Genomic DNA, 26873 nt, shown 5'->3' with positions numbered 1-26873 from the left:
CTTCAATAAATTGGGTTGACTATTGCAGCATCCTCCTCTCTCTGTAATGGTTCAATTCACTCTTCCGCGGTCTTTCCGTGGTTCCGTCCTCCTAGTTCCCGCGCTGTCCACCTCCCCCCACGCAGTCCCAATGGTTTAGCCTGGTTTTCCGGGGGAAACCCCGTGGGGCGGAGCAGGAGGCTTCTGCGAGTGGCCGCGGTCCCCTCCCCGGAGACCACTTGGACCGCTCCGCGTCGGGGGTGGGCGGGTAATCTTGGGGCAGGACGGGAGTCTTGGGCTCCAATTGGTCAGTGCCGGAGTAAACATCCGTCTGGGTGGGGCGGGACCGGAAGTGTAAGGCGAAGGCGGTGGCTGAGGCGGCTGTGGAGATTCTAGACTTGTACTTGGTATCCGCAGGTGCCATGTGCTGGGCTGAGCCGCGCTGAGGGGGCCGCGGGGCGCTGAAGGGGACGGGAGGCTGGGCCATGGCTGGCGCTCGGGCCGCCGCTGCTGCCTCGGCGGGGCCCTCGACTTCTTCGGGCAGCCCACAGCCACAGGAGCCAGGACTCGGGGAGCTGCTGGAGGAGTTCTCCCGGACTCAGTACCGGGCCAAAGACTGCAGTGGGACGGGCGGCTCTAAGGTGAGTACGGAGCAGCAGGGAGCACGAAGAGAAGGTCCCTGCCTTGGGAAGTAACTGAGGAAAGCCTAAGGTCAGGGGTCAGAGGATGGAAACAGAGGGAAGTTCCCAGGGTCTGGACTTGGAGAGTAAGGGTCCGGGTTTAAAAACCGAAAGGAGGAACTGGGGTCAGAGTGAACCAAGGAAGGACGACATTTTGGTTTGAGACAGAAAGGTTGGAGGCCAGGGATCAGCCCTAAGAGACCATGTTCAGAGATTAGAGAGGGGGAGCTGAAGGGTGGGGATAATTCTCTTGCATCAGGTATGGGGACAAATGCCCTGAATTCTAGACTTTTAAAAAGAGGATTTCTGCAAGTCAGCCAGAGATTAGAGTGAAGGGGCTGGAGGGGTGGTGCAGAATGTAGCAAAGAGGTAAACTGAGTTGTGTTGCCTCCTTAAACAGTCTCAGCATTACTTAGAATTAGATCCATCCCTTTCCTTCTCCCATGGAGTAGGAAAACAGCCCACACTCTCTATTCCTTTATCAAAAGCAAGTCTTAGTTCCTCTGTTTTTCTACCCTTGGGATTCCCTTCAGTCTCCTTATTGCTAGACCTGGAAAGCTTCCAGTCTGGTCACGCCATTTCCATCTTAGGCACTGCCTGGCAGTCTGATGGGAATCTTGCTGACTCTACCATCTTTCATTCCTCACGTGGTTTTGGCAGGTGTAGCATCAGGTTTTCCAATGGAATTCTCTTCCATGCAGGGCCATGAAACTCTGGTCTGGCTCCATACCATCAGCATCACCTGGGATGTTTATTAAAAATAAAGGTTCCTTGGTCCCACCCAGTCCTACTGAGTTAGAATTTCTGAGGTTAGGAACCTGGAATTTGTCATTTTTAATAGGCTTCTTAATGATGTTCATGTCCCTTGAAATTTGAGGTTTCCTCATTCCTGTGAGTTTTTCCTACTCCATCGGTCTTTTGGGTGGTTACAGGGTCAGTGGTTTTCCTGGGCCTCTTTTCATTTTACACACCCATGTAGATCAGTGTTGTAAAAAGTTATGTCTGACTTTCACTCCAGCTGGCCTTAAACTTTCTGACCTTTTGCAGGCTTGTTGAGATGTTACAGGTTTTATGTCCTTTTTCTAGGGGGCCTTTCCCGAATTGAGCAAAATAAGAGCAGTTTCAAGGGAGCTGTTCCTTCTATTTCATAAGCAAATTGTAAGGAGACACCTTTGTCTGCAGCTTCTAGTCATGACACTATTTAGAGCTTCTAGGTACTGTTCTGTGAATGGAGAATTGAGAAGCATCTGGAGCCAAAGGAAGATAATGTATTGATGCTGGTTAAAATAACCTAGAGCAAAGGTTCTTAATACTTAGGGATTGTGGACCCCTTTGAGAATCTCATGAAAGGTGTAGTCCTCTCTTTGGATGCCTAAGAAACACAGTTTCAACAACATTGAGGGCTTCAGAGTCCCTCCCTGCCCCCACCAAAGTTTATTACATGAGTTCATGAACTGCACGTTTAGGGCCTATGACCTAACAACAGGTCTGTTCCTTGTATTGAATTATAGAGGCACGCGGTTATCCCCAGAGATTTCTCCAAGGCAGGACCCGCCTAATTCTCAATCGTAGAATCTTCTTACGTTCATATCTCCTCGTCTGTGCAGGTTGAGCGCATTGAGAAGAGGTGTCTGGAGCTGTTTGGCCGAGACTACTGTTACAGCGTGATTCAGAACGTGAATGGGGATATCTGCGGCCACTACCCACAGCACATCGTGTTCCTGGAGTATGAGAGTTCTGAGAAGGAGAAAGACACGTGAGCATCATGTCACCAAGGCGTGCCCTTCTGGGAAGGCCTTAACATCTCATCCCCAGGGTCAGGAAAGTCTGTTGTTGGGCACGGCAGACTCTCTTTTCCCAGATGTTAAGCCTTGTTGGCATCCTGATAGCACAGCGTAGAAGAAGGAGCTGGAAGTCATGGTCCTGGACTCCTGTTTTACTCTCACCCTATTGCTCATTGTCCTAATACAGCTGACCTCACGCCTCCCCTCCCTGAATCTCAGTGTTTCCTTTGTTTAAGAGTCAGTGGGAGGTAAGCTTTGTGGACGTGCACACGTGCGTGTATAGAGCTTCAAAGCCTGAGGTCAGTGTACTTGCTGGCTGCATCACTAACTTGGGCAAGTTGTTTAACTGCTTTGGCTCTCAGTTTCCTTATCAGTCTCTACCTCTGTTTCAAAAAGTGGCTAGTGCAATCCCCGCTGATAAATGGGACTATTCCAAGCGTGATGTGTGTGCTCTAAGAGTTAGAAATAAGTGCTACTATTTATTGCTGCGGCTGCCAAGTCGCTTCAGTCGTGTCTGACGCTGTGTGACCCCATAGGCGGCAGCCCACCAGGCTCCCCCGTCCCTGGGATTCTCCAGGCAGGAACACTAGAGTAGGTTGCCATTTCCTTCTCCAATGCATGAAAGTGAAAAGTGAAAGTGAAGTCGCTCAGTTGTGTCCGACTCTTAGTGACCCCGTGGACTGCAGCCTACCAGGCTCCTCTGTCCATGGGATTTTCCAGGCAAGAGTACTGGACTGGGGTGCCATTGCCTTCTCCAACTATTTATTGAGGACCTACCAAAGCCCGGGTGCTTTTCCCTAAGGTAACAGTTCACCAGGTACTAGTGACACAGAGCACCCAGCACAGGATGCAGCCCATGGGCAGCAAGTAAACGGTAGCAGTTGTTGGACACTGATAAGTAATCAGGCTCATTACTTATAAGGCTTATAAGTAATAATAAGTATTTATAAGAGGCTTATAAGACTCTAGGAAGTGCTTCATGTTAATCTCAAAGTTTGTTCTGCTAGACTTCCTGCTTGTGTTGATTTTAAGGGAATTCCAGGAGGTGTTGCCAACAATATCTGAAACCCTGGCCCCAGGGAAGCGCTGTTATGAGAAGGGCTACAGTAGAGTCATTCTCCGGGGTGCAGCAGGCCATCATTGCTCACAGCACTGCTCAGAGCTCACTGGCTAGATATTCTGAGTCCTGGGCTCCAGAGCCACTGAATCAAAATCGCAGCATAACAGTACGGCCCATACATACATAGAGGTTGGAGAAGTGCTGCTGCAGACAAATTGAGGAGAAGGGTAGATCCTGCCTGTTGTGTGAGTGTTTGGGGAGACCCTATGGTGGAGATGCCTTTCAGCTGGAATTGGACAGACAAGTAGGAATGTCCCTTAAATGTCCTTAGTTAGGGACTAGCTTGTATGGGGTCTTGATCACTGGTCCAAGGAGTATAGACTTGTGGGTGTTAGTGGTTATTGGGCTAGTACCCTCTGAGCACTCACTGAAATCACAGATTTCAGGGGCCCTAAATCAGAATTTCTACATCACAGAGAGCTTCCTAGATGAGTCCTTTGCTATAGCCTGGAACCACAGGGAGCCAGAGAGGGCTTTCACATAGAGAAGTTTGCTCCTGTGTAAGATGGGAGATGTGTAAGTGTGCCCTCTAACCAGGTTGAGGTGGATTCCCTGAGAAAAAGGAACATATTGGGGGGATTAATTATATGTAGATCATAGCACTTGTATGCCTGCCTTTTCTTTCTATCACTGCCAGGAAGCTCCCACTTTGCCTAGCAGAGTCACCTTCCAGGCCAGGACCACCACAGTATATCGCTAACCCTAGAGGAGTTACAGTCTGTTTTTACTTTTCACTTCTTGCAAGGCCTCAAAGTGATACTAAGTGGGCCATGTCTGTTGAAGAGAAGGGAATATGTGCATGTGTAGGTGAGAAGAAATAGAACTTTTTGCTTCTTTACATGCCTGAATTTGGTGTTAATATGACACTAAGTTAGACTGAGTTGCACAAGGTAGAACTAGATTTAGGAAGTGGTTTGGTTCTATTGACCCACCTCCCCAGTTTTGCCCATCGTCTGGGAATAGAAGCCTGGATGGTGCTCTCTGAATGGCCAAGACGTGTTTGTCAGTAAGACAAACTACTGCCATGGGACACATCTCGGGGGTCTAGTTGGAGACCCTACCAGAGAGATGAAATCCTTACCTTTAGGTCTGGTGGGTAACACAGACCAATAAGTGAGCAATGCCATTGTAACAAAGGCCAGAATTAGGGCAAGTGTAGGTGAGGCATTGGGAGACAGAGTTAAAATTCTGCACTTGATAATTCCCACTGGTGTGTAAGCATAGGGTAGGGGGCTTCCCTCATACTGCTGATTTTCAGACACCAGCTGTATGTTCTACAGTTCAACTGAACTCTTGACACCATCTACCCAGAGATAGCTTCAGATCTACAGGTTAAGGGCTCAGTCCCACAAGACAAACATAAATACGTAGCCCACTTTCATTCCTTCAAATATGAGTATCATGTGTCAGACACAGCCCAGTGCTTAGCATGGTAAGAGGAAGATTCTAAGGCCAGGAAATAATAAAAATAAAAACAGGAACCACTGAGAACAGAAACTGAATTGGTTCTTTGAGTAGGGGACGCAGGACAATAAAGCACCAGCTAGCCTAATGAAAAAAGTGTGCCTTCCTCCACATAAGACTGCCCAGAGCCCTGAGGATAGAAGTGCTGGCATGTTCTCTCCTTTGGTTTTGTGGAGCATTTGTTGAATGGAAGTATTCAGCCTGGGAGACTCAAATGCAGTTTCAAGGCATTTAGAGCTGCTGGTGTGAGCTCAGAGTCAGTTAAAGCAGAAGGTGCTGGGACTTCTGGGCTCCCAGTGCAGAGGGCCTGGGTTCAATCCCTGGTCAGGGAACTAGGTTTTGCATGCCATAACTAAAGATCCCACATGCCTCAATTAAGACCTGATTCAGTCAGATAAATAAAAATAATTTTTTTTTTTAAACTCAGCAGATAGTGCTGACCTCATCTGTGCAAATGACCTGGGGCCACCAAAAGGTGGAAGGAAGACTAATGTAAGCAGTATTATGTGTATTTTTTTTATATTCTGTTGGCATCTGAGTTTAATTAGGCAATTATTTTGTACTCAGTTGACTTTTTATTTCACAGAGTGAGGGGAAGGTGGTAGAACTTGGTTTCCAGTGAGCCATGTTTTTTCTAGGGCCTGACTGATTGGCCTGTGCCAGCTTCCCTGGTAGCTCAGCTGGTAAAGAGTCTTCCTGCAATGCAGGAGACCCCGGTTTGATTCCCGGGTCGGAAAGATCCCCTGGGAAAGGGACAGGCTACCCCCTCCAGTATTCTTGGGCTTCCCTCATGGCTCAGATGGTAAAGAATCCACCTGCAGTGCGGTGACCTGGGTTCCATCCCTGGGTTGGGAAGATCCCCTGGAGGAAGGTATGGTACCCCAGCTCCAGTATTCTTGCCTGGAGAATCTCCATGGACAGGGGAGCCTGGCGGGATTCAGTACATGTGGTCGCAGAATCAGAGATGACTGAGCAGCTAAGCTCAGCACTCTGTACATACCGTGAGGAGGCACTCCAGCCTTCTTCCTTCCTTCAGAAAAGAAAAAAATCTTGGTCGTAAAAATAACATGGGGACTTCCCTTGTGGTCCAGTGGTTAAAACTCTGAGCTTCCACTGCAGGGGACACAGTTTTAATCCCTGGTCAGGGAGCTAAGATCCTGCATGCTGCACAGTGCAGCCAAAAACAGAAAGAAAAGGGGAAAAAAGTCTTATGTAGTCACTTCTCTATTTGAATTATAGTAAAGATGTAATAAATTTGTGACTTAAAATGCTTAGTAAAAATGGGCAAAAAGTCTTAAATCATACCTTGCAGAAACATACACCATGGAAAATTTAAGTCCTCTTTCTTTATCCTCTTGTTTTCTTTCTACAATCACCAAACTGCTGAGTCAAGTTATTTTTTTATTATTATTATTTTTTATGCTTCCTGTACCTGCTTTCTCTAACCTGTATCCTCAGATAAGAGGATTTTTCAGTGGTTATTTCTTCAAATAATTTTTCTCTCCCTGTCTCTCTTCTCTTTCTGAGACCCATATAATGCAAATGTTAGCACATTTGATGTTGTCTTAGGGGTCTCTTAAGTTCCTCTCATTAAAAAATTTTTCTTGCTGTTCTCATTGGGTGATTTTTATTTTACCATCTTTCAGATCGCTCATCTGTTCTTCTGTATCATCTAATTTGGTATTTATTCTCGCTACTGTATTTTTTATTTCAGTTATAGATTCTTATTTTTCTGTTTTTTTTTTTTCTTTCTTTTTTTTTGGATTGGAGAATAATTGCTTTACAGTGTTCTGGTGGTCTTTGCTTTACATCAGCGCAAATCAGTCATAGTTATATATGGTAGCGCTAGTGGTAAAAAGTCTGCCTGCCAATGCAGGAGACATAAGAGATGCTGGTTCAGTCCCTGGGTAGGAAAGATACCCTGGAGGAGGAGATGGCAGTGTGCTCCAGTATTCTTGCCTAGAGAATCCCATTGCAGGAGCCTGGTGGGCTACAGTCCATGGGGTCACAAAGAGTCGGGCATGACAAGTAACTTCACACAGGTGCATGCACAAACATATATATATCTCCTCTCTCTCTAGAGCCATTCTTCACCTCTGCATTCCACCCCTCTCGATCATCACAGAGTCCCAGGCTGGGCTCGCTGTGCTATACAGCAGCTTCCCGCTTGTTATCCGTTTTACACATCATAGTATATATATGTCAGTGCTGCTTTGTCAGTTTGTCCTACACTCTTCTTCCTGCTGTTTCCACCAGATCGTTCTCTATGTCTGTGTCTCCATTTCTTCACTGTAAATAGGTTCATCAGAACTATTTTTCTAGACTATATATCAGGTTTTTATTTGGAGACCTTGTTTTAACTTCAGTTTCAAATCCTCACTTGATAGTAGTTATTTTGTTAGTAACTGGCTTGAGAATATATCTATGAAGGCTACTAAGAAATCAGCAGTGTTTTCAGAAGACTATGTTTTTATTTATGCCAACGGAATTTAGATATGCTTAAAGAGGTACCAGTGGTATTTAGGAGTCACTGAACTTACTCCTTCTGAAACAGTTATTTGTGTGCACATGATATGCAGTGACACTAGCAGGACTGGGATGTAGGAGGGATGACACCCTCTCAGACTCAGCCTGGAAACTCAACCCTTGTAAGGAAGGAGCTTGACTATCTTCCTTCCTCTTCCTCCATTACTCTGCATAGCCGGGAGAGATTCCCACTGTTGAACTTCCTGCCTCCTGTTTCTCTTGGAACCAGAAGTTCTTACTGGCTGATGTGGAGCCTTTTGTTAAGAATCAGTGGGTGAAAAAAAAAAAAAAAGACTCAGTGGGTGAATCTGTGAGAGCAGACCCTTATTTTAAGGGTCTGCTATAGGTGTGACTTGCTTAAACTCATTTCTAAATGTGTCTTTTTGTGTGTGTTCTAGAAGCTCCCTTAGCAGAGCTGGGTGCGTTAACTTCCATGCTTGTCAAGGCCACGAATAGCTTCTTTTTCACCACCTTTGTTCCAGCATTCCCTGCCCTTTGACATTTTAGACTATTAGTGTTGGTTGAAATGTTGATGATGTATCAGAGGCTCATAACCATGTGGAATGTGAACTTCATCATATCCTGCCATCTTTGTGAAAGATCACAAAGATGGCCTCATTATTGCCAGAGGGTTCCCAACATATTTGTCCAACTTTTGGGGTGAAAAACCGAGCACCCTGGACATAATCAACATTCAGTTTGCTCCCTGTGTTTCTTCATTTTCAGTACCGTGTCTTCAGAGTTGCTCACTTTTTTGTTTTAATCTTAAAGGTTTTGAAATCAGGATGATTGCAGTTTTAGTACCCATAATCTAGCATTTTTTTTCTTTTCTTGAAAAGCATAAAATGTCTGTGATCTAGAATTTAGGAATCTGAGCATTTATTCAATTTGAAATGAATATTTACACACACACACCCCTAGCATGGGTTACACAGTACTCATGCACAAGCAGCCTAACCTACCTCTCTTGCCTTGTGTTAGGTTTCAGAGCACCGTGCAAGTGAGCAAATTGCAGGACCTCGTCAACCGCAGCAAGACAGCCAGGTGCAGAGGACGGTTTGTCTGCCCGGTGATCCTGTTCAAGGGCAAGGTAAGACCTCCCCATAGCCACTCTCCCTCCCTTGGAGGTACCTGGCTTAATGCAGAGTGTACAGTTGTCTCAGCAGTGGCCACAGGACAGAAAAAGGTCAGTTTTCATTCCAATCCCAAGGAAAGGCAATGCCAACGAGAGCTCAAACTACCATACAATTGCACTTATCTCCCATGCTAGTAAAGTAATGCTCAAAATTCTCCAAGCCAGGCTTCAACAGTACGTGAACAGTGAACTTCCAGATGTTCAAGCTGGTTTTAGAAAAGGCAGAGGAACCAGAGATCAAACTGCCAGCATCTGTTGGATCATCGAAAAAGCAAGCGAGTTCCAGAAAAACATCTATTTCTGCTTTATTGACTATGCCAAAGCCTTTGACTGTGTGGACCACAACAAACTGTGGAAAGATTCTTAAAGAGATGGAAATACCAGACCACCTGACCTGCCTCTTGAGAAACCTGTGTGCAGGTCAGGAAGCAACAGTTAGAACTGGACATGGAACAACAGACTGGCTCCAAATAGGAAAAGCAGTGTGTCAAGGCTATATATTGTCACCCTGCTTATTTAACTTATATGCAGAGTACATCATGAGAAACGCTGGACTGGATGAAGCACAAGCTGGAATCAAGATTGCCGGGAGAAATATCAATAACCTTAGATATGCAGATGACACCACCCTTATGGCAGAAAGTGAAGAAGAACTAAAGAGCCTCTTGATGAAGGTGAAAGAGGAGAGTGAAAAAGCTGGCTTAAAACTCAGCATTCAGAAAACTAAGATCATGGCATCGGGTCCTATCACTTCATGGCAAATAAATGGGGAAACAGTGGCAGACTTTATTTTCTTGGGCTCCAAGAAAAGTCACTGCAGATGGTGACTGCAGCCATGAAATTAAAAGACGCTTACTCCTTGGAAGGAAAGTTATGACCAACCTAGACTACATATTAAAAAGCAGAGACATTACTTTGTCAACAAAGGTCCGTCTAATCAAGGCTATGGTTTTTCCAATAGTCATGTGGATGTGAGAGTTGGACTATAAAGAAAGCTGAGCACCAAACAATTGATGGTTTTGAACTGTGGTATTGGAGAAGACTCTTGAGAGTCCCTTGGACTACAAGGAGATTCAACCAGTCCATCCTGAAGGAAATCAGTCCTGAATATTCACTGGAAGGACTGATGTTGAAGCTGAAACTCCAATACTTTGGCCACCTGATGCGAAGAGCTGACTCATTTGAAAAGACTCTGATGCTGGGAAAGATTGAAGGCAGGAGGAGAAGGGGATGACAGAGGATGAGATGCTTGGATGGCATCTGACTCAATGGACATGAGTTTGAGTAAACTCCAGGAGTTGGTGATGGACAGGGAGGCCTGATGTGCTGCAATCCGTGGGGTTGCAAAGAGTTGGACACGACTGAGTGACTGAACTGAACTAAACTGACAGTTGTCTTGTTGCCAGGCAAGTTTGGGTGGTTACCGGGTGCTTGGTGTGGTGGGAAGCAGGCCAGAGAATAAGACCAATTCCAATGCCACTTTTTTCAAGGGTGAGTCTAGGTAGGAAAGGGATGTCACAGCGGAGGACTCTACCCTGTGTCCTGGAGCCCTGCTACCTAGGCTCTGATCCCGACTCTGCTGCTTCCTGCCTGTGCAAGACCTCCATTTACTCCTCTGTCAAATGGACAAAATAATCATGCCTACATCACAAGTTTATGAATAGATTAGATCAGATAAGTTATTTGTCCATTCTTTCAGTAGTGTAATTTACCAGATATTTATTTATGTATCATATTCAGGTCTTAAGGTACCTCAGCATATATGATAAACAAAAATTTGCACCCTTATCAAGCTTATATTCTATTGAGTGTTGTTAATTTGGTACCCAAATAGGGTCTCATTTCACCTATTTTTATAATCCTTTGATGTATTAGATATTCCCATTTTGCAGATGAAATGAAGGCTCAAAGTGGTTAAATAATTTCCCTAAGTTTACTTTACACAACTTGAGAGCTGAGATTTAAACTTACTGCAAAATGCCCTCAAGTTACTACACTGTAGCTTAGGGCCACATAGTGTGGTATCAGAGGAACCCACCAAGATGGGCAGTAGTGTGGACTGACAGGCATGGCCTCATTAAGTGAGTGGAACTAGGCTACAAGCTTTGGAAGAAGAGTGGGAGGGTATTCCAGGCAGGTGCCTGCCTGGGGGCTTACAGTGAGGCAGGCATGAGAAAGGCTGGGAGACTACCTCATGGGAGTGGAAGTAAGTGGCGGAGCTGAGGTTAGAAGGGACTGAATGCAGGAGGCTTGATGCTGGCTGAGGTGTTTACATTTGCCAGACAAGCCTCTGTGATTTCTGGGCAGGGAAATACAGGATACAAATATCATTTTGAGAAAGATTAATCTAGAAGAAGCAGACTACTAGCTTGGAGGAGGGGAGGAGAGCAGAAATGTCTGCCCCCTATTCTGTTCATCTGGTAGGCACCTGCGTGTGCTATGGTCCTGGCACCTCTGGGACTTTAGTCCATTCTCCCAGCATGAAGGCAAGGGCTGGGGCAGGGCAGTGGGAAAGAGAAATGCTAGACTGATTCCTCTGCTTTTGTACCTTCATGTGACAAGAGGAGATAGGAAAGGAGAAACAGCCACAGACTCTCATAGGGTAAGTCTGTTTGCTCTCCTCTCTGCCTTTCTTTCGTAAAGTGGAAGAAGAGCAAATGTGACAGGTGAGTCAGGAAGCCACAGACTTCATAGAGTTGGTCTGTTTTAGGGGAAAGTATGTCTGGGAGTGAAGTTCCAGAAACTGATCATCTTAAAGCTTATTTATTCTCCCTTCCCCCTTTGGAAAATTTCGTGTTGCTCTAAGCTCTGACACCTCCAGTTTAGGTAATTGCTATGTGGATCATAGTGTTTGTCACTAGAAATTATGTAGGAAATACTCAAACCAGTGCTTCCCACAGTGTGTTCCATAGAACAGTAGTTTAAGGATACGCTTGTGCAAAGCATTCCCTCTCAAATAAGATTGAGAGACATTGCACCCTAGATTCACCCTGACCCCCGAGCTCCAGATTCAGGAGATACATTGGTAAGCATATGTCAGTGTAGGAAAGGCTCTGAGAAGTCCTGAAGCAGAGGAATCTGTGTGGTGTTGTCAGGTCTGTTCTTTCTCACTCTGCAGACCTTGAGGAGGGAGTTTCCAGAATGCACTTGGGAAATTTCGGTGAGACTGAGAGAAAGAGCCCCAAGGCAACACATTTCAGAGGGAGGGTGAAGAGTTGGAGGGATTATTCTTTTCTTTTTTTTTGCTGTACCCCAAGGCTTGTGGGATCTTAGTTTCCCAGCCAGGGATCAAACCCAGGCCTGATCGACAGTGAGAGCATAAGAGCTCTACCTGCTGGACTGCCAGCAGATTCCTTTGTTGGGGGCAAGGGTGGTATTGTTTTGAGGAGGCTTTGACACTTAAGGGCTTCACCATTCATCCTGCTTTCTTCTCCATTTGCACCTTCTTGTCTGTTGATGTGATCCCATTGTGTTCCCTGTAGCTTCCCCTGACTCCGTCATGTTCACTGGCTTAATACCTACTTACATGCATTTTATTCCTCTTGTGTTTGAAAATCTGCTGTCTCCTCTCTGCCGTAATCCCTATGAGTCCAGAAGCCGTGTCTTATTACTGCTGTCCTCCCACTGTCTAGCAGCTGCCCACCCAGCTGGTGTGGGCAAGCTCTCTAGGAAGACACTGCTCTTGGGTTACACAGTAGTGGGCTCTGTGCTGGGTTCTAGGGGGACAGGTGACTGAGACAGTCTTGTCACCCTGGAGCTCAGTGAGTGGGGAAGGCAGAGCTATGAACTTGAGGATCAGGAGATGAGGAAGAACAGGAGAGGGTCTTCTGTTGTGAGGTGGGCATCTTGTCCTCAGGTGGGTCTCCCAGCAGGCCCTAACGAGTTTGGTGACAGCAGCGTTTTCTGTCAACATACCCAGCCAAGCTGGGCCGGGGAATGTATGCTCAGAAGTGCCAACTTCCTGCTTTCTTCCAAACTCAGTCCATTGTGGCTAGTGCAGCTTAGGAACTAAACGTCTGATTTTGTTTCATTTCAGTTACTTTCTATTTTATAATTGAAGCAATGTAGAAATTTTTTTGATTAAACACAATTTTCTTTTGAGGTAGGACTACATTACCCTTTAAACACTGAAAATCATCCTATTTGAGATGTGCTGTAATTATAAAATACATGTTGGATTTTAAAGACTTAATCCAAAAAAATGTAAAATATTAATAATTTAAAAAGTGATTATATGTTGACATAGTAATATCTAGGGACATATAGGCTTTAAATAAGATATATTATTAATTTTTTAATAAAACTCAGTTCAAGTATTTAAGAGTAAGCTGTTCTCATGTGCCATTTTCTTCCCCATCACTTGTATCTGGTTTTTAGGCAATTAAAATTGGAACAGCTCCTCTTTCTCTCTGTTTCTTCCCTTAAGAAATGGGGAGCAGAGATCAGCTGCTTTTATTCTGCATGCCAAAGTTGGTACTACATTTACAAATCCTACAGAGCGATCTTCCTCATGCAACATTAGAGGTCACTCCTGATTAGGTAAATGGATAGCTTTCAGAGTGTATCCTGCTTTCTCAGTGAAGAGCTAAGCTTAAAGTATGGAATTGGTGGGCTCTGCATTGGAGCCATGAAGCCCGGGAGCAAGGTCAGGCATGGACCCACCCGTGGGGTACGGCTTCCCCCAGACTCCAGTTCTCAGGACCTTCCTGTGGAGGTTGGTGCTTCACTTGGGAAGCCAGCCAGTCGCCCATCGTCCCCGACCTGATGAGTCCCCTGGGCTGGGTGTGGCTGCCTCTGTGACCAAAAAAACAGGGATGGATCGAGGGGATTTGGGGAAATTGGGGAGCAGAAAGAAGAATCTGAGCCTTGAGAAGAGCTCTGAGCTCAACAGCTCAAGAGGGGATGTGTGTCTGCCTGAAAAAGATTTAATAGAAATAATGGAAAGAAGAGTGAGATTTGGTGCCACAGCTTGGATGATGGGGGAGGGGGACATGGTAACATGTGCTGGCCAAACTCAAACAACCACCCCCTGCCCCACTTGTTTGCTCATGAATCAGACCTCCCCCAATACCACTGGAATCTTGAGGATCCTCAGCCTGCAAATGGACACTCCATTGCTGCAACTTCTCATTACTAGGCTGGTCTCTTCCGAGTAGAGGATGTTATTTGAGGCTGGAGAGGGATCTGTGGGTGAACTTGGAGCTATAGGTAAACTCTGGCGTGTACGTTTTTATCTGGAGACAGTTTGTCATTGTCATCAGATTTGCAGAATCCTTTTGGACCCAGAGAAAGTGAAACATTCCCTCGTGGAGTGCATTCTGCTCAGGCTAGCAGGACTCTGCCCAAGCCCTTCTTTACAGGCTTCCAGGACAGCCCTACCTCAAATGCGTTCTGTCCCAGCACTGGCAAAGCGCCCCCCGGATTGTAGCAGCTTGCTCTTCTATCATTTGCCCCCTGTCCTAAGCTGCCAGTGATGACCTGCCAGTTCCTACCATGCCCCTTTCCTGTGGCAGCAAAACTGTTTCTTCCCCACTGTCTTACAGGTGGAGAAGGAGACGCCCTCTAGCAATATTCTACAGTCTTCCAGGGACCCTCCTTATACTGCCAGCCCGCATGACCCAGTCAGAAATTTCTCCCCTCCCCCAGTTTAATCTCCCAGCCACCCTCACTGCCTTCCTCAGCCTGTAGCTAAACCCTGGGGTCACCAGATCCCAGATACCTCTTCCCATTCCCCCACCCCTCTTGGATCTCATCAAACACAATTTTTAAAGATTCAGTCTTAGAATCAGATAGTGAGAGGCTTCCCTGGTGATCCAGTGGTTAAGAATCTGCCATGCAATGCAGCGGACATGGGTTCAGTCCCTGGTCTGGAAGTTGAAATCCCACACACGGCAGAGCAACTGGGACCTGACACAGCCAAATAAACTTTTTTTAAAAATTAGATAATGAAGTTCACACCTGTTGCCTGGTTTCTAGAGTTCTAGCTCTTGCAATGCTGCTTCAGTGATGAGCAAAGAGTAAAAGCATAGTTAAGCACAGTTACAGTTACTACATTCCTTTAGTACATAGGAAAGAGAAGGCAAAATTTCTTAAAAAAAAAAAAAAAAAAAAAGCCCCCAAACGTTTCTCCCTTAATTGACCCTCCTGCTCCAAAGTTTCCCTTCCCTGCGCTAAACAGTTGCAGTGACAGCACACAGGCTCTGGAGGGAGGTGGGTTCGGTCAGATCCCAGCTCACTCCTCACTGTGGGATCTCAGGCACTGCTTCATCTCCCTGTGCCCGTCACTCTTTTCATCTGTGACGCAGCAGCAGTGCCTGCAGTCAGCCACTCTTCCCTCATGGGCTTGTGAAAACCCAGTGGAAAGGTGGTGCTTGTGTTTCACTGACATACTGACATGCACATGTGATAATCACCAGGTCTTAACCCAGGTAAGACCACTTACACATGACAACCACTGAATCTACCCATTACCATTAGTGACACTCTGGTGCCTCTCGTTTGGGAGTGAGAACCCCTTGACAGAGGCTATAGCTTAAAATCTAGGCTTGCTTCAGAGAGACTGCTGTCGCAGTGGCCCTGATGCTGAGAAGACTTTGGGCAGCACTCCTGCACCCATTCTGCTGGTCTGGAATGATCAGAAGAGTTCCAGGGCTTCCCCCTACTGTGTGCACTTCAGAAAACCACCTGACTGTTGGTCAGAGGATACAAATTTCCAGTTGCAAGATGAATAAGATCTGAGAGTCTGATGTACAGCATGGTTGTTATAGTTAATAACGCTGTATCATATACCTAAAAGTTGTAGAGAGAGATGGTCTTAAATGTTTCCACCACACAAAAAAAGAAATGGTAATTACGTGACCTGATGCAGGTGTCAGCTAACTCTGTGGTGGTAATGGTTTTGCAGTATGTTAGTGATGCAAATCAGCATGTTGTGCACCTTAAACTTACACAATGTCATGGGTCAATTATATTTCAAGAAAGCAGGGAAAAGTAGAACCAAAAAACTCCAGAAAACCATCTGACCCTGAAAATGTGATTTCTCTCCCAGCACATTTGCAGGTCAGCCACACTGGCTGGATGGGGGGAGCTGTATGGACGCACTGGCTACAACTATATTTTCTCAGGTGAGCCTTGAGCTGCAGCCTCTGTGACTAAGAACAGGAGCCCAGCCATGGAGAATAGCTACCCAGGGCCACAGCGGTGGTGGTGGTTGTGGGGATGGGCAGCAACCTGGGGCGGGGGCAGGGACGTCTAGAGCCCCTCCCTTCATCACCTGAGAAGATGCTTGTGGTGAGAAGAATGCCAGGCATGTGGGGCATCAGGTCCTGGAAAAGGGAGGAGCATGGTCCTTGGGGTGGAACCAGGGGTCAAGCAGCCCTTGAATGGAGCCCCTGTCACACCCTAAGTGCTGACCGCAGGTTCCTCCCACAGGGGGTGCAGACGACGCCTGGGCAGATGCAGAGGATCTCACGGAGGAGGACTGTGCTGTTCGGTCAGTGCCAGGCAGTTATGGGTCTGGGCATGGGTGAGGGGCAGGTATGTGACCAGTGGTGGCCGTTTCCAGCTGTTGGCCGTGACATTATCAGTGGTCCAGGTGAGTGGATTGGCTTCCTTCGTCCACGTCCCTGAAACAGAGTGGCTGAAGTCCGCCCTGTAGCCTCACTGCAGCTGACTTTATGAACTACCTGAGCAGTCTCTCTTTATCCTGGCTGCTCACCAGGACCCCAGAGGGAGTGCTCCAGTCCTGGGGTTCCTGGCACTGCAGGCCCAAGACATGGCGCAGACACCTGTGTGTCTTCAAGCCCCATAGTTTCCAGGATGTTGACGTCCGGCCTACCAGGTGATGCCGGACACACCTGGCCTGGGGACTGTGGTCAGCACATCGGCGATGCGGGCACCAGGAGTTCCGCAGCTGCGTGACTGGTGCCATAAGGGAGTACAACACAGAGGAGTGCTTTAGGTCCCCAAAAGGGAGGGAGGGGGCTGGCTCCCACTCTTCCTACCTCCTTTCTAAATACTTTGTAGAAAATGACAGTAAGGGTGTTTTGGAAAAGCTCCTTTGCATGGTCTGTGCCACATGGAAAGTCTTTAACTGGTGTCAGGCATCTCTGGAATGCACATGAGCACCCTAGTCAGATCAGCTGCCCAAAATCACGGCTCGGAGCTTGAAAAGGCATCTTGCTGTGCCTAGCTTCTGCCTGCTGGTTCCACGAGCAGTGGCTCTGGCTTGCACACAGGAATGTTTGGCTCTTCCCCCGAGATCAGACGACCTCTGCCCCAGCCAGGCTGTCTTCCACATTGCGCACTGTTCTTGGCGAGGCATCTGCTGGGTTCAGCAAAGCAGTGGGCATTAAAAAAATAAATTAACGGTGACTGTTTATTTGTTCTACTTTTGCCTTTATCTGTATGACTGATCAGAAGGCAGCCTGGAGATTAGGAAAATTTCATCTTTCTCCTTGTTTCAGAGGCCTTCTAAGCAGAGGGAATTCACTTGCTAGTATTTTACAATCAGTTGATAAAATAGCTCTAAAAAGTCCATCTCCCAATGAGAATTCCAATCTGTTACATTTTGAGCAAGTCATATGGCTAAAAATGGTAATAAATGGGGGAGAGGGAGGAGGGTAGAGAGAGATAAACTCTAATGGAAGCTCAGAGACTCAATCAGCCACCAGCCTGCTGCTTTTTAGAACTCGGAGATTATCTTGAGTCTTCTGGCTTAATGTCAAGCAGCACCAGAAAGCCCTTTCCCGCTCCAGCTGCATATTGCTTCTCTTTGAAATGTGTCCCAGAGAGCAGGATAATCTCTTGGAAAGTCACCTTCCCTCACCTTCACTGGGACCGCTGTCCTGTCTGGCCCTCCCAGCCGCCCTCTCCTGGAGGAGGGAAACAGAAGTGCTCCTGTAGCTCCTGGACTTCTGGGAATGGACACTCAGTGCAGCTTCTCCCTCTGGCTGTCTTGTTTCAGAAGTTCCGACACGCATCTCTTTGATAAGGTCAGAGGCTATGACATCAAGCTGCTCCGGTACCTGTCAGTCAAGTACATCTGTGACCTGATGGTGGAGAACAAGAAGGTGAAGTTTGGCATGAAGTGAGTGCAGAGCACCCTGCTCCAAGTGGGTGGAGGCCATGTCTTCACAGGCTCGTGGGCTCGGGGATGGTGCAAAGCAGTCACCAGGGCACACTGGGTGCCAGGCCTTGAGCACCCTCTTCCTGTATCCTCGCACAGCCCTCCCTATGAGGAGGTTCTCTTGTCCCCCTCCTGCAGGGGAGAAACAAGCCACAGAGGTTAACTCACTTGCTCGGGGTGGTCCAGTAGGCACCGGGGGAGCCGCCAACGTCTCGCGTACTCTGCTGCCACTCCGCCATCTCTGGTGGATTAGTATCTCTTTTAAAGTGGATCTAAAAAAATAAGGTGGATCCAGAAAGTCAGTAGTCACTCAATTTTTATATGCTGTACGGACCAAGTGTTCAGAAGACAAAGAAAAATGAGAAAAAATGGAGTCTAGGTTGGGGTGATGAATTTGCGGAATTTTCCCAAAGTGTTGCTTGTTTATTTTTTTTTATAAAACTGACCTTTAATTATGCCATGTTTATCTTAGAAGATAAACCACGCTAAGGCTAAGTTACAGCTCAGCTGTCTGTAGGTCCCCCTGTCAGAGTAGTCCTCTGTCAGATGCTGCGGGAGCATCCTCGCCCGATGCTGGAGAAGACGGTGGAGAGGAGAGTCCCCCTCGGGGCCCCTGCTGAACAGCATCTCAGTGGTTGTGCTCTTTTCTCTCTGCACTCTCAGTCAGGGCGGCTGTGCTTCCTTCATCTGGGAGGCTTATAAACATTGGGGTTCTGTGGCTTCAGGTCCCACCACAGGTGCTGTGGTGTCGGGGAGAGTCAGCGCTCTCACCTGGTGACTTCGGGTAGGCAGCAGAGAGGTCCCGTTCATAATTGTTCAAAGTAAGCCTGGCTGAAGGGCCTCATCCCAGCTTGGAGAGAGGTTTCTGTGGCAGGAGGGGTGTTTGAGGCTGTGGTGGTGCTTGCGGGGACTGGCATGCATGGGTTGTGATGCTGTAACACGTTGTGTCCTATCTTGTAGTGTTACCTCCTCCGAGAAGGTGGACAAAGCACAGCGCTATGCCGACTTCACTCTCCTCTCCATCCCGTATCCAGGTAGGGGCTCCTTCCAGGGTCTGGTCAGGGGACAGGCTTCCTAGGACTGGGGCTCTTGCGGCCACCTGCAGGCACTGGCCGCTCAGGTGCCCTGGAGCTCCCCGGTAGCATGCACTGTCGCTCAGTGTGGGACAGTGTGGTTCCCAATCCTTGGCTCTCAGCTTAGGGTAGGACACTGTCCTGGCACGGGTTTGCCCTGGGAGGGGCCCAGGGATGGAGTCCAGACTCAGACCCAGCCTCCTGCACCCTTGAGCGAGTCCTTCACCGTGCCAGTCCCAGGTTTTCTCAAGCATCACTGGAAGTTGGTGAGGCTTAGCTCAGGGTCTTGTCGGATTAGGTGAGGTCAGGTTAATCAGCGTGCTCTGTGCGACTAACGTGTTGTTCTTGGGGTCAGCCACCAGTTGTGCCGTGCTGGCTATGGTGACGTTAGCGCTCTGTCCTCAGTTGCACCCACTTTGCAGAGCTCTGTGGTGAGCACACAGCTGGCTGCATGTGTCTCTGGCACAGACTGTATGCAATCTGTAGCCAGGGCAGTGTTCTCTACACTGCATGGGTCCATTGGTAGCATTGTAGCCTTCTAGCAACACCTGCTTGTTCAAGGAGGTAAGAGAGCCCTAACCTCAGCGCCAGACTTTGTGAACAGACAGCAAAAAGTGAACTCATTGTCCTTAAAACCTCTCTCTGCTCTTAACACCAGCCCTGCCTTCGGTCCTGTGCTGGATCTTGTCTCTTCATCTTGGAGCCATGGGGCCAATGGCAAGAGCAGACTGGTGACCCCAGGTTGCTGTCTTGCCACAAGTCCTTCTCTAGAAACTCAGGTTTATCTGGTGCCTGGTGTTCAGAGGGTATCCTCATCAGTGTGAGCTGGCGGTACCTGAACCACGACTGCCAGTGGCCTGGCTGTCTCACTCTGGCCTCATTCAGGGACTCTCCTCCCTCTTCTCTGCCAGCTCAGCATGTGGTGGCTTGTAGGACTGGGTGTGCATCTCAGCTGCAGCACTGTGTCCTTGAACAAGTCCCCTAACCCTTCCGAGGATAAATGAGGATAACGCTGTTTATTTCTGGGTGATGTGCCAGGTCCAGACCTGACCGGTGCTCGCTGACACTGGGCTGAATGACGGGTGCATGGGAGGAAAGGCTTGTTTTGGGCAGATGCTGAACTGTTATAGTGATGCCGTGGGCTTGGCAACATCAGAGCTGTCAAGAAGACGTCCCACCTGGGGGTCTGCATGAGGGCTTCCATAGTGTAGTTTTCAGGTTGGTTTTCAGACCAGGCTCCCCATTCTCAGGAGATGCTTCGGGGTCCCCAGACTGAAGTACTCTGCCTAATGGGAGAGCTCTGTGTTGGCTAAGGACCCAGGTGTCAGCTTTCTGTATTTGTATTCAGGTTCTCAGTAGGACTTGGTTTAGAAAAAATTGTTTAGCTCCAAAACAGTGGCACAGTATCCTTTCTGCTGTCATTGGGCAACTTGTTATAAGACTCCTGAAACTAATACCATTTGACCCAGTTATTCATTAGGCTGTAATCCAGCCAGCCTGGCCCGCAGATGTTCATCACATGAGTTTATTTTTTTTGCCACACAGCATGTTAGTTCCCCAAGCAGAGATTGAACCCATGCCCCTGCATTGGAAGGCAGAGTTTTAACCACTGGACCACCAAGGGAGGTCCCTCATCATGTCCATTTACACCCAGCCAAACATGGGTAATGTTTTCATTAATCAGAATAACAATTACGTAAATGACAGCACAGCCACCCATAGTATTGTAGAATGAGATACTACACAGTCATAGAAAAATGCTTAAGGCGCTCATAATAAGCACAATACAAAATGAAATAGTAAAATCTCAACTGTGTGAGAGGAAAAGTGCTTATACAAAGGTTAAGAAAGAAATACGCCAAAATGGTAAGATGATACTATTTATCTCTGAATTTTCTTCCCTTTTCCCAGAATATCATGGACTGGATCTGATAGTCATGTGTGTGTGTTGAGGGGAGAGTAAGGGGGGGTGGGTAATCAATAAAAATTCAGAAGCCTGGGGTGGGGGAGATGCCATGTGAGGGCACAGGAGAAGCACCTTTTACTTCTTGTGCTTATGGTCTTGAATTTCTTCATCTGCCTATGTTACTTCATAACAAAATTAACATTATCCAGACCAGGTCCTGAAATGCGCTCTGCTGCCATTTTGGGGGTCTCTGTTGAGCCCCTCTGATGAGTTTGAAGCCCAGACAGGAACTGTGGTGGTATCAGTTCTCTGTTAGACTAACTTAGGCTTCGACTGGCCCTTGAAAATGAGAAGTGTTCTGGGAGCACTTCCCTCAGGCCCCAAAATAGATGGGGCTGAAAACTCCCGAGCACAAGTCTAATTTGTTTCCTTCTTGAGTGAGCGCCTGCTCTCTCTTTTCTTTTGGGTCCATCCCTTTGCCTCTCAACAGGCTCAGAAGCCCACTGAGGTAATGAATGTCAGGCCTTGCCCTGGGTATCGAGGCTGTTTTAATTCCCTCCATTTCTCACAGTCAATTGCTTCTGTATCACACGCTGCTCAGAGCTGGGCCTGGAGCCTGCAGTGTTGATTTGAGTGCTTGAGTCTGAGAAAGCAGAGCCCTTCACGAGAGCTCTGAGGAATAATTGGTGTCTCTTCTAAGCCTGGGCTGATAAGCTCACGGCCTCTGTCTGATATTTATATTTCTTCTTTCTCCCAGTGAGGCACCCAGGAATAGGCTGAAGTGTTAGGGCTGAGTATTGTTGCCTGACTTCCCCGTCTACAGAGGGGCATGGGGACTTAGAGTGAAGGAGGGCAGAGGTGGGGGGTGGATAAGAGCCACGTCTCCAGGACACAGGGGCTCGGTCTCCAGATTTTTCCCTTGAGAGGAACCTTTCCTTTGTTCCCTGGGGTGACCTCAGGCTGAGCGTGGCCCAAGGAGCTGGAGAGTTCCCTGAGAATGTTGATGGCCTGTGGCTACCTTGACAGAATTCAGGCAGTTGTTCTGTTGCCTTTGGGGACCTCCGCAGACTTGGACCTGTGGCCAAAGGCTTATGTCCTTCAGAGTTTGTGTTGGCTCCAGCAGAGGACCTGAGAGGAATGCAGGAAGCCTCCCGCCATCCCCCTGGCCCTGGCCGTCCTGGCCGCGTGGTGAGGGCAGGCCTCATCCCCCCTGGATCGAGCCGCAGGGCTGCGCTGGGGCTCTTGGCTTCGGCTTCAACAGGAAAGTGGCCCCAGTCTGCTGTCGCCTGAGGGCTGTCAGTGCTGTGCCAGGTGGTCTGTGTGTTATTCCATTTTATCCTTAACCACTTGACGAATGAGAAAGTCAAGGCTGAGAGAAGGTAACTTGTTCATGGTCACAGAGCTAAGCTAAAGGCTGACGCTTGAGGCTGGGAACGTTGGCAAGGCCCTTTTCACTCATTTTCTCTCGATTCCTGAGGTCTTACCTTGGTGGTGGTTCTTAGAGCGTTTCGCTTGTCAAGATGGGCATGTGTCTGGAGCCCCTGTCCCGTTTCAGACACTGTCCATGGTCCTTCCCTGCATGTTACAATGCTCAGTCCTCACTGAAAGCCTGTGGGCCTGCTGTAGGCAGACCTCATTTTCCTGCTCTTCAATTTATTACTCTTTACATATTACATCTTCTATAAACTGAATGTTTGTGGGAACCCTGCATCAAGTCTGTTGGAACCATTTTCCCAACATTTGTTTACTTCATTTCTCTTTGTCCCATTTTGATAGCTTTCATAGTACTTCAAAATTTTTCATCATTACTACATTTGTTATGGTAATGTGTGATCAGCGATCTTTGACTTTACTGTTCCAACTCATTGTAGGCTTAGATTTTAGTCAGCAATTTTTAGGAATAAAGCTTTTTTTTTTTTTTTTTTTGCCACACCACGTGGCTTGCAGGTTGTTGGTTCCCCAACCAGGCGTTGAACTGGGCCCACGGCAGTACCCTTGAGTCCTAGCCACTGAACCTCCAGGAAATTCCCTCAAGTATTTTTTATATTTAAGGTATATTGGTTTTTTTAGACATCATGTAATCTCATTTAATAGACTATAATATAGTATAAGCATGGCTTTAATGTGTATTGGGAAACCAAAAGATTTGCATGGCTTGCGTTATTGCAGTATTTGCTTTATTGGAGTAGGAGCAGGGTGATCTTATGTGACTAGATAAGTTGCTGAGAAAGTGCTGCCAGGGTTCAAATTGTAAGCCCCGCTTTTGTCCTCTGGTTGTTGGCACTTCAGGGGTACATAGAGGAACCTGAAATGAAAGGAGAGGTGACCAGCAGCCACTGAGCACAGATGGAGAGAGAGGTGTGCAGGCAAGCGGGTCTCATCAGGAAGGGTCTGTGAGTGGAAACTGGAGGGGCATCGGAGGTGCCCGCCCGCCCTGTCCAGTCCCAGCTCGTGTCAGCTGGTGGCCACCTTGGTCCTCCAGCACCCAGGGGCGTCTCAGGACACTGGGCCAGGAAGAGTGGTGTTGTAACTCTGCCCTTCTTTTCCAGGCTGTGAATTTTTCAAGGAATATAAGGATCGGGATTACATGGCTGAAGGGCTCATTTTTAACTGGAAGCAGGTATGAACAGTACCACTTGTCAGCTTGGGTCTTCTGTTCCTTTGTGAAGGGAAACCAGCTAGAAAATTTTGAGGGGAAAACAGCTACCCTTTTCATTTCTTTTCTCTTCCCTGAATGAGTCTCATTTTTTTTTCTCCCTCTTCTCCTTATATATACATGTTTAAATTCTTATCACATAGTGTTTTCTCTCCCCCTTTAGTTTCTCCCTTTCTTTAAAAAGCTTTTCAGGGACATGGTAGGAGAGGCGCTTCATCTTTGCTTCACCACCTTCTGTGGGAAGAAGGGCAGCCTTCTGGTCCTCCCCAGTGGCTGGCAGTAGCTCAGGAGCTGCTGGAGGCTGATTCCAGCCCATCACCTCTGTCTCAGCAGCAAACACTCAGATGGTCAACTGAAAAACTCCACTCGGCAGTGATATCTGGTCCCTTTGATTTTTTAAGCTTTCCTTCTCAGGGTCGCCCAGGCATCTGGCTCAGAGAAGGCAAGCACTGTCGGGGGAGGGGGGGGACACCCTGCCTGCTCATGGTAGCCACAACTTCAGGGTCTCTGCCTGTCACCATAGCGTCTCCTGGTGGCCAGCCTGTGTCTTTCACACTGTCTCTCACAGTGTCTTTCTGTCCCCAGGACTACGTCGATGCCCCTCTGAGCATCCCTGACTTCCTGACTTGCTCTCTGAATATTGACTGGAGCCAGTATCAGGTGAGGGGACCCCTGGTGCCCACCCCACAAGCCCCTCAGGCAGAGGTCTGAATGCCTGGCTCACCTCCAATCTCTGACAGCCTAGGAAAGGAGGAGCTGTTGTCTGTCTGACTCTCTCTCCTGATTTGCTCTTGGCCCAGAAAATCAAAGCTTTCTGAACATGACTCACTGAAAGATTTGCATCCACCAGGGGGTTCTGTTTCCAGAGGAGGACTGCATGGAGTTTGCTTTTCCGGTTCTAGGACTTAGTGACTTTTTTCATTTTACCTTTTAAATGCATGTTCCATCAGAGGAAGTGCAGCACTCCCTGACCTGATTTGCTCATAGAAACCTGAAAGTTATTTCCATTGTGCGTCTCTCTTGTTACTGTCTGCCGTGGAAGGGGCGCCAGTCTTACTGGATGAACCCATCTGTCTACCACGTCTGGCCCACACTGTACAAGCCTGTGGCCCATTAGCAATCTCCTTGCCACCTGCTTCAGCCAGGACAGGGAGCCTCATTCTGCCCACTGCCTTCCCCACACCTATTCCCTCTGCCTGGCTGGCCCCCCACCCCCCACCCCCAGGCTCCTCTTGCCTGGCTGACACACTGTCTTCAGGATTTGGCTTGAGTGTCCATTCCAAGAAGACTTGCCTGATGGGCCACCTATCCCCATCCCTGGGGAGTTGGGTGCTTGCGTTACATTCCCATTAATCCCTGGGCATGTCTGTCTGGGAGTTTTCCACTGAGCTCTAGTTACTGATTTATAATAGAGCTGCTTCCCCATCTTCTGTAGACTGAACACCAGGAGGATGGGGAACCATGGCTTGTGCATCCTAGAACTGAAAATGGCCTGGAGCCAGAAGGCTGAGCCGCTGAATACCTAGAAAACATCCTGCTTCCGTCCTCTTTTCATCTTCCCCCTGGGTCTGGACGGTTCCCATTCAGCCTTGAGATCTCCCTCTCCCAGAGGCCCAGTCCCGCCCCCCTCCGTTAGGCAGCTCTGTGTTCCAGTATCACCTTGGACTTTGTCATCCTAGTAGCAGATGGTCTGTAAAGGCAGAGGCCATGCTTTCCCTGTTTTTTTCTTGTACATCTGCCCCCGGACACAAGGCAGATGCTCCCTAACTATTGGCATGAACCAGTTATAGGGGTGTTGGGTCTTCTCTGGGTAGGTGTTTTTGCAAGAGAGGGGACTTCAGAAGGAGAGCCGATAGGTTGTTTGTTGTGTCCCAGAAAGGTGGAACAGGCTGAGGAGCCTTGTTCCCTACTGTCAGGCCCCAGTGTGTCCCCAGACAGGCGGCATGGCCAGAGAAAGTGGCAGGCCTCCTCCTGAATCTGCTGTGTGCAGAGCCCTCAAGCAGGCCCCACCCAGCCATCACCTCTCTCTCTGCTGGCACCACGCTTTGCCCTTGTGCATACAGATCTGAGAACCACCTCCTCACCAAATTCCCTATAACTACATCAGTGCTGTCAACTGTGTTGACAGTATTGATGCTGCCAAGGAAGTCTGTCTCTCTGGGAAGGGTCCCTTATGTGCGAGGAGTTTTGTTTAGTGGAAAGAGGCCCTGGGTGTGAGCTCCTTTGACTGTTCTCACGGGGCTGTGTGACCTTGAGCTAGTGACCTCACTTCCCTCTGAAAGCAGAATTGACAGCAGTGTTTCAGAGTTGTGGTGAGGTTCAGATATGATCACTGCATGAAAGTGTCCTGTTAACGGAAATGCCGGACCAATTTAGTGATGATGATTAGGGGGCGACTCCTGGCTTACTGACTCGGGAGTGAGCATTCATAAAAGCCCCAGGCACGAGGATAGGGGGCAGGGCTTCCCCCAGCCATGCATGCTCTCTGGTGTTGCTCAGCCAGTTGGCCACACTGCGCTTTGTGTCCTCTTCCTCAGTCAGGAGTGAGCTCGGTCCTTTCAGCCCCTGAGCTGACTCTTCATCTCCCAGGTCCACCCATCACCACTCCCTTCACCCTCTGCCAGGTCACCCAGGCCCGGGGCTCTGGGCCAGGCCTCACTTGGCGATCCAACACCTACAGTCTTTCCCAAGTGTCCAGTCATGTGGACACCTGAAAGTCAAGCTGCCCAAAATGGAATTGTCAAAACCCCCAGCACCTCCAGGCCCTTCACCATTTACCCAGATGCTCAAACTAAAAATGTTGGGGATGGTGGTTCTTATCCCTCACATCGATGGCTAGTTCCCATCAGTTCTCTAAGTCTCTGCCCCAGGGATTTTCTCCAGTCCTTCCTGCTTCCGTCTCATGTCACTGGCCTAATGCAGGCTACCATCATCTAATGGCTAAGAGTGGGGCCACATTGAGGGGCAGCCGACTGGAAGTAAGGAACGTAAAGCATGTGAACAGGGCCTGGTAGAGAGCAGTACTTAGGTGACGGGCCAAGATTGTCATTGTCACTTCGTCCTTCCAAATTCCATCTGACTTTTCCTGTTATCCTCAGAAGTCCAAGGACCCTCACATGGTCCACCAGTTCCACATGGCCCAAGCTTGTTCTGGTGACTCACTGGCTGTCCCCTCCCTCTCCTCCAGCCACCCTAGCCATCTTCCCTAGGAAAGATGCTCGCCAGCTTTGCACGTGCTGTTCTCTATGCCAGAAACACTGGGTGCTTTCCTTAAACCCTTTTCTCACATGCATGTCACCATCTCTAAAAAGCCTTACCTAATGGTCCCTGAGGATCGGGCTAGGCTCACCTCCCATTACATGGTTCCACAGCATCTTACAGGGATTCTTTTAGTCAGCACGCCTGTAGCAGTTCACTTTGCCT

At 48.1% G+C, this 26873-nt stretch overlaps 1 protein-coding gene and 1 long non-coding RNA gene across 4 annotated transcripts in view; one reads left to right on the top strand and one right to left on the bottom strand.

The window, feature by feature from the left end:
* Window positions 1-315: 315 nt before the first annotated feature.
* Window positions 316-26873, top strand: part of MTMR14 (myotubularin related protein 14) — a 44090-nt gene continuing 17532 nt past the window's right edge. Inside the window, exons 1-9 of one of the 3 annotated variants that reach the window (XM_070455568.1) lie at window positions 316-620; window positions 2267-2415; window positions 8535-8643; window positions 15737-15812; window positions 16120-16180; window positions 17654-17776; window positions 18776-18849; window positions 23344-23414; window positions 24036-24110. In XM_070455568.1, the coding sequence (XP_070311669.1) occupies window positions 465-620; window positions 2267-2415; window positions 8535-8643; window positions 15737-15812; window positions 16120-16180; window positions 17654-17776; window positions 18776-18849; window positions 23344-23414; window positions 24036-24110 (894 nt within the window). In that variant the 5' untranslated portion in view covers window positions 316-464. Of the gene's footprint in view, window positions 621-2266; window positions 2416-8534; window positions 8644-15736; window positions 15813-16119; window positions 16181-17653; window positions 17777-18775; window positions 18850-22758; window positions 22847-23343; window positions 23415-24035; window positions 24111-26873 lie in introns of those variants that run through there. The other 2 variants (XM_070455569.1, XM_070455570.1) reach the window with 2 other exon arrangements.
* The window catches only part of LOC139031223 (uncharacterized), a 57479-nt gene continuing 53533 nt past the window's right edge, over window positions 22928-26873 (bottom strand). The window contains exon 3 of the long non-coding RNA XR_011483642.1: window positions 22928-23099. This is a non-coding gene — a long non-coding RNA (uncharacterized lncRNA). The remainder of the gene's footprint in view (window positions 23100-26873) is intronic.

Source organism: Odocoileus virginianus, chromosome 26 (assembly GCF_023699985.2).
Source record: "Odocoileus virginianus isolate 20LAN1187 ecotype Illinois chromosome 26, Ovbor_1.2, whole genome shotgun sequence".
Taxonomy (NCBI): Eukaryota; Metazoa; Chordata; class Mammalia; order Artiodactyla; family Cervidae; genus Odocoileus; species Odocoileus virginianus.
Note: the sequence above shows the minus strand (reverse complement) of the source record. Positions and strands in the feature narration are given on the sequence as shown.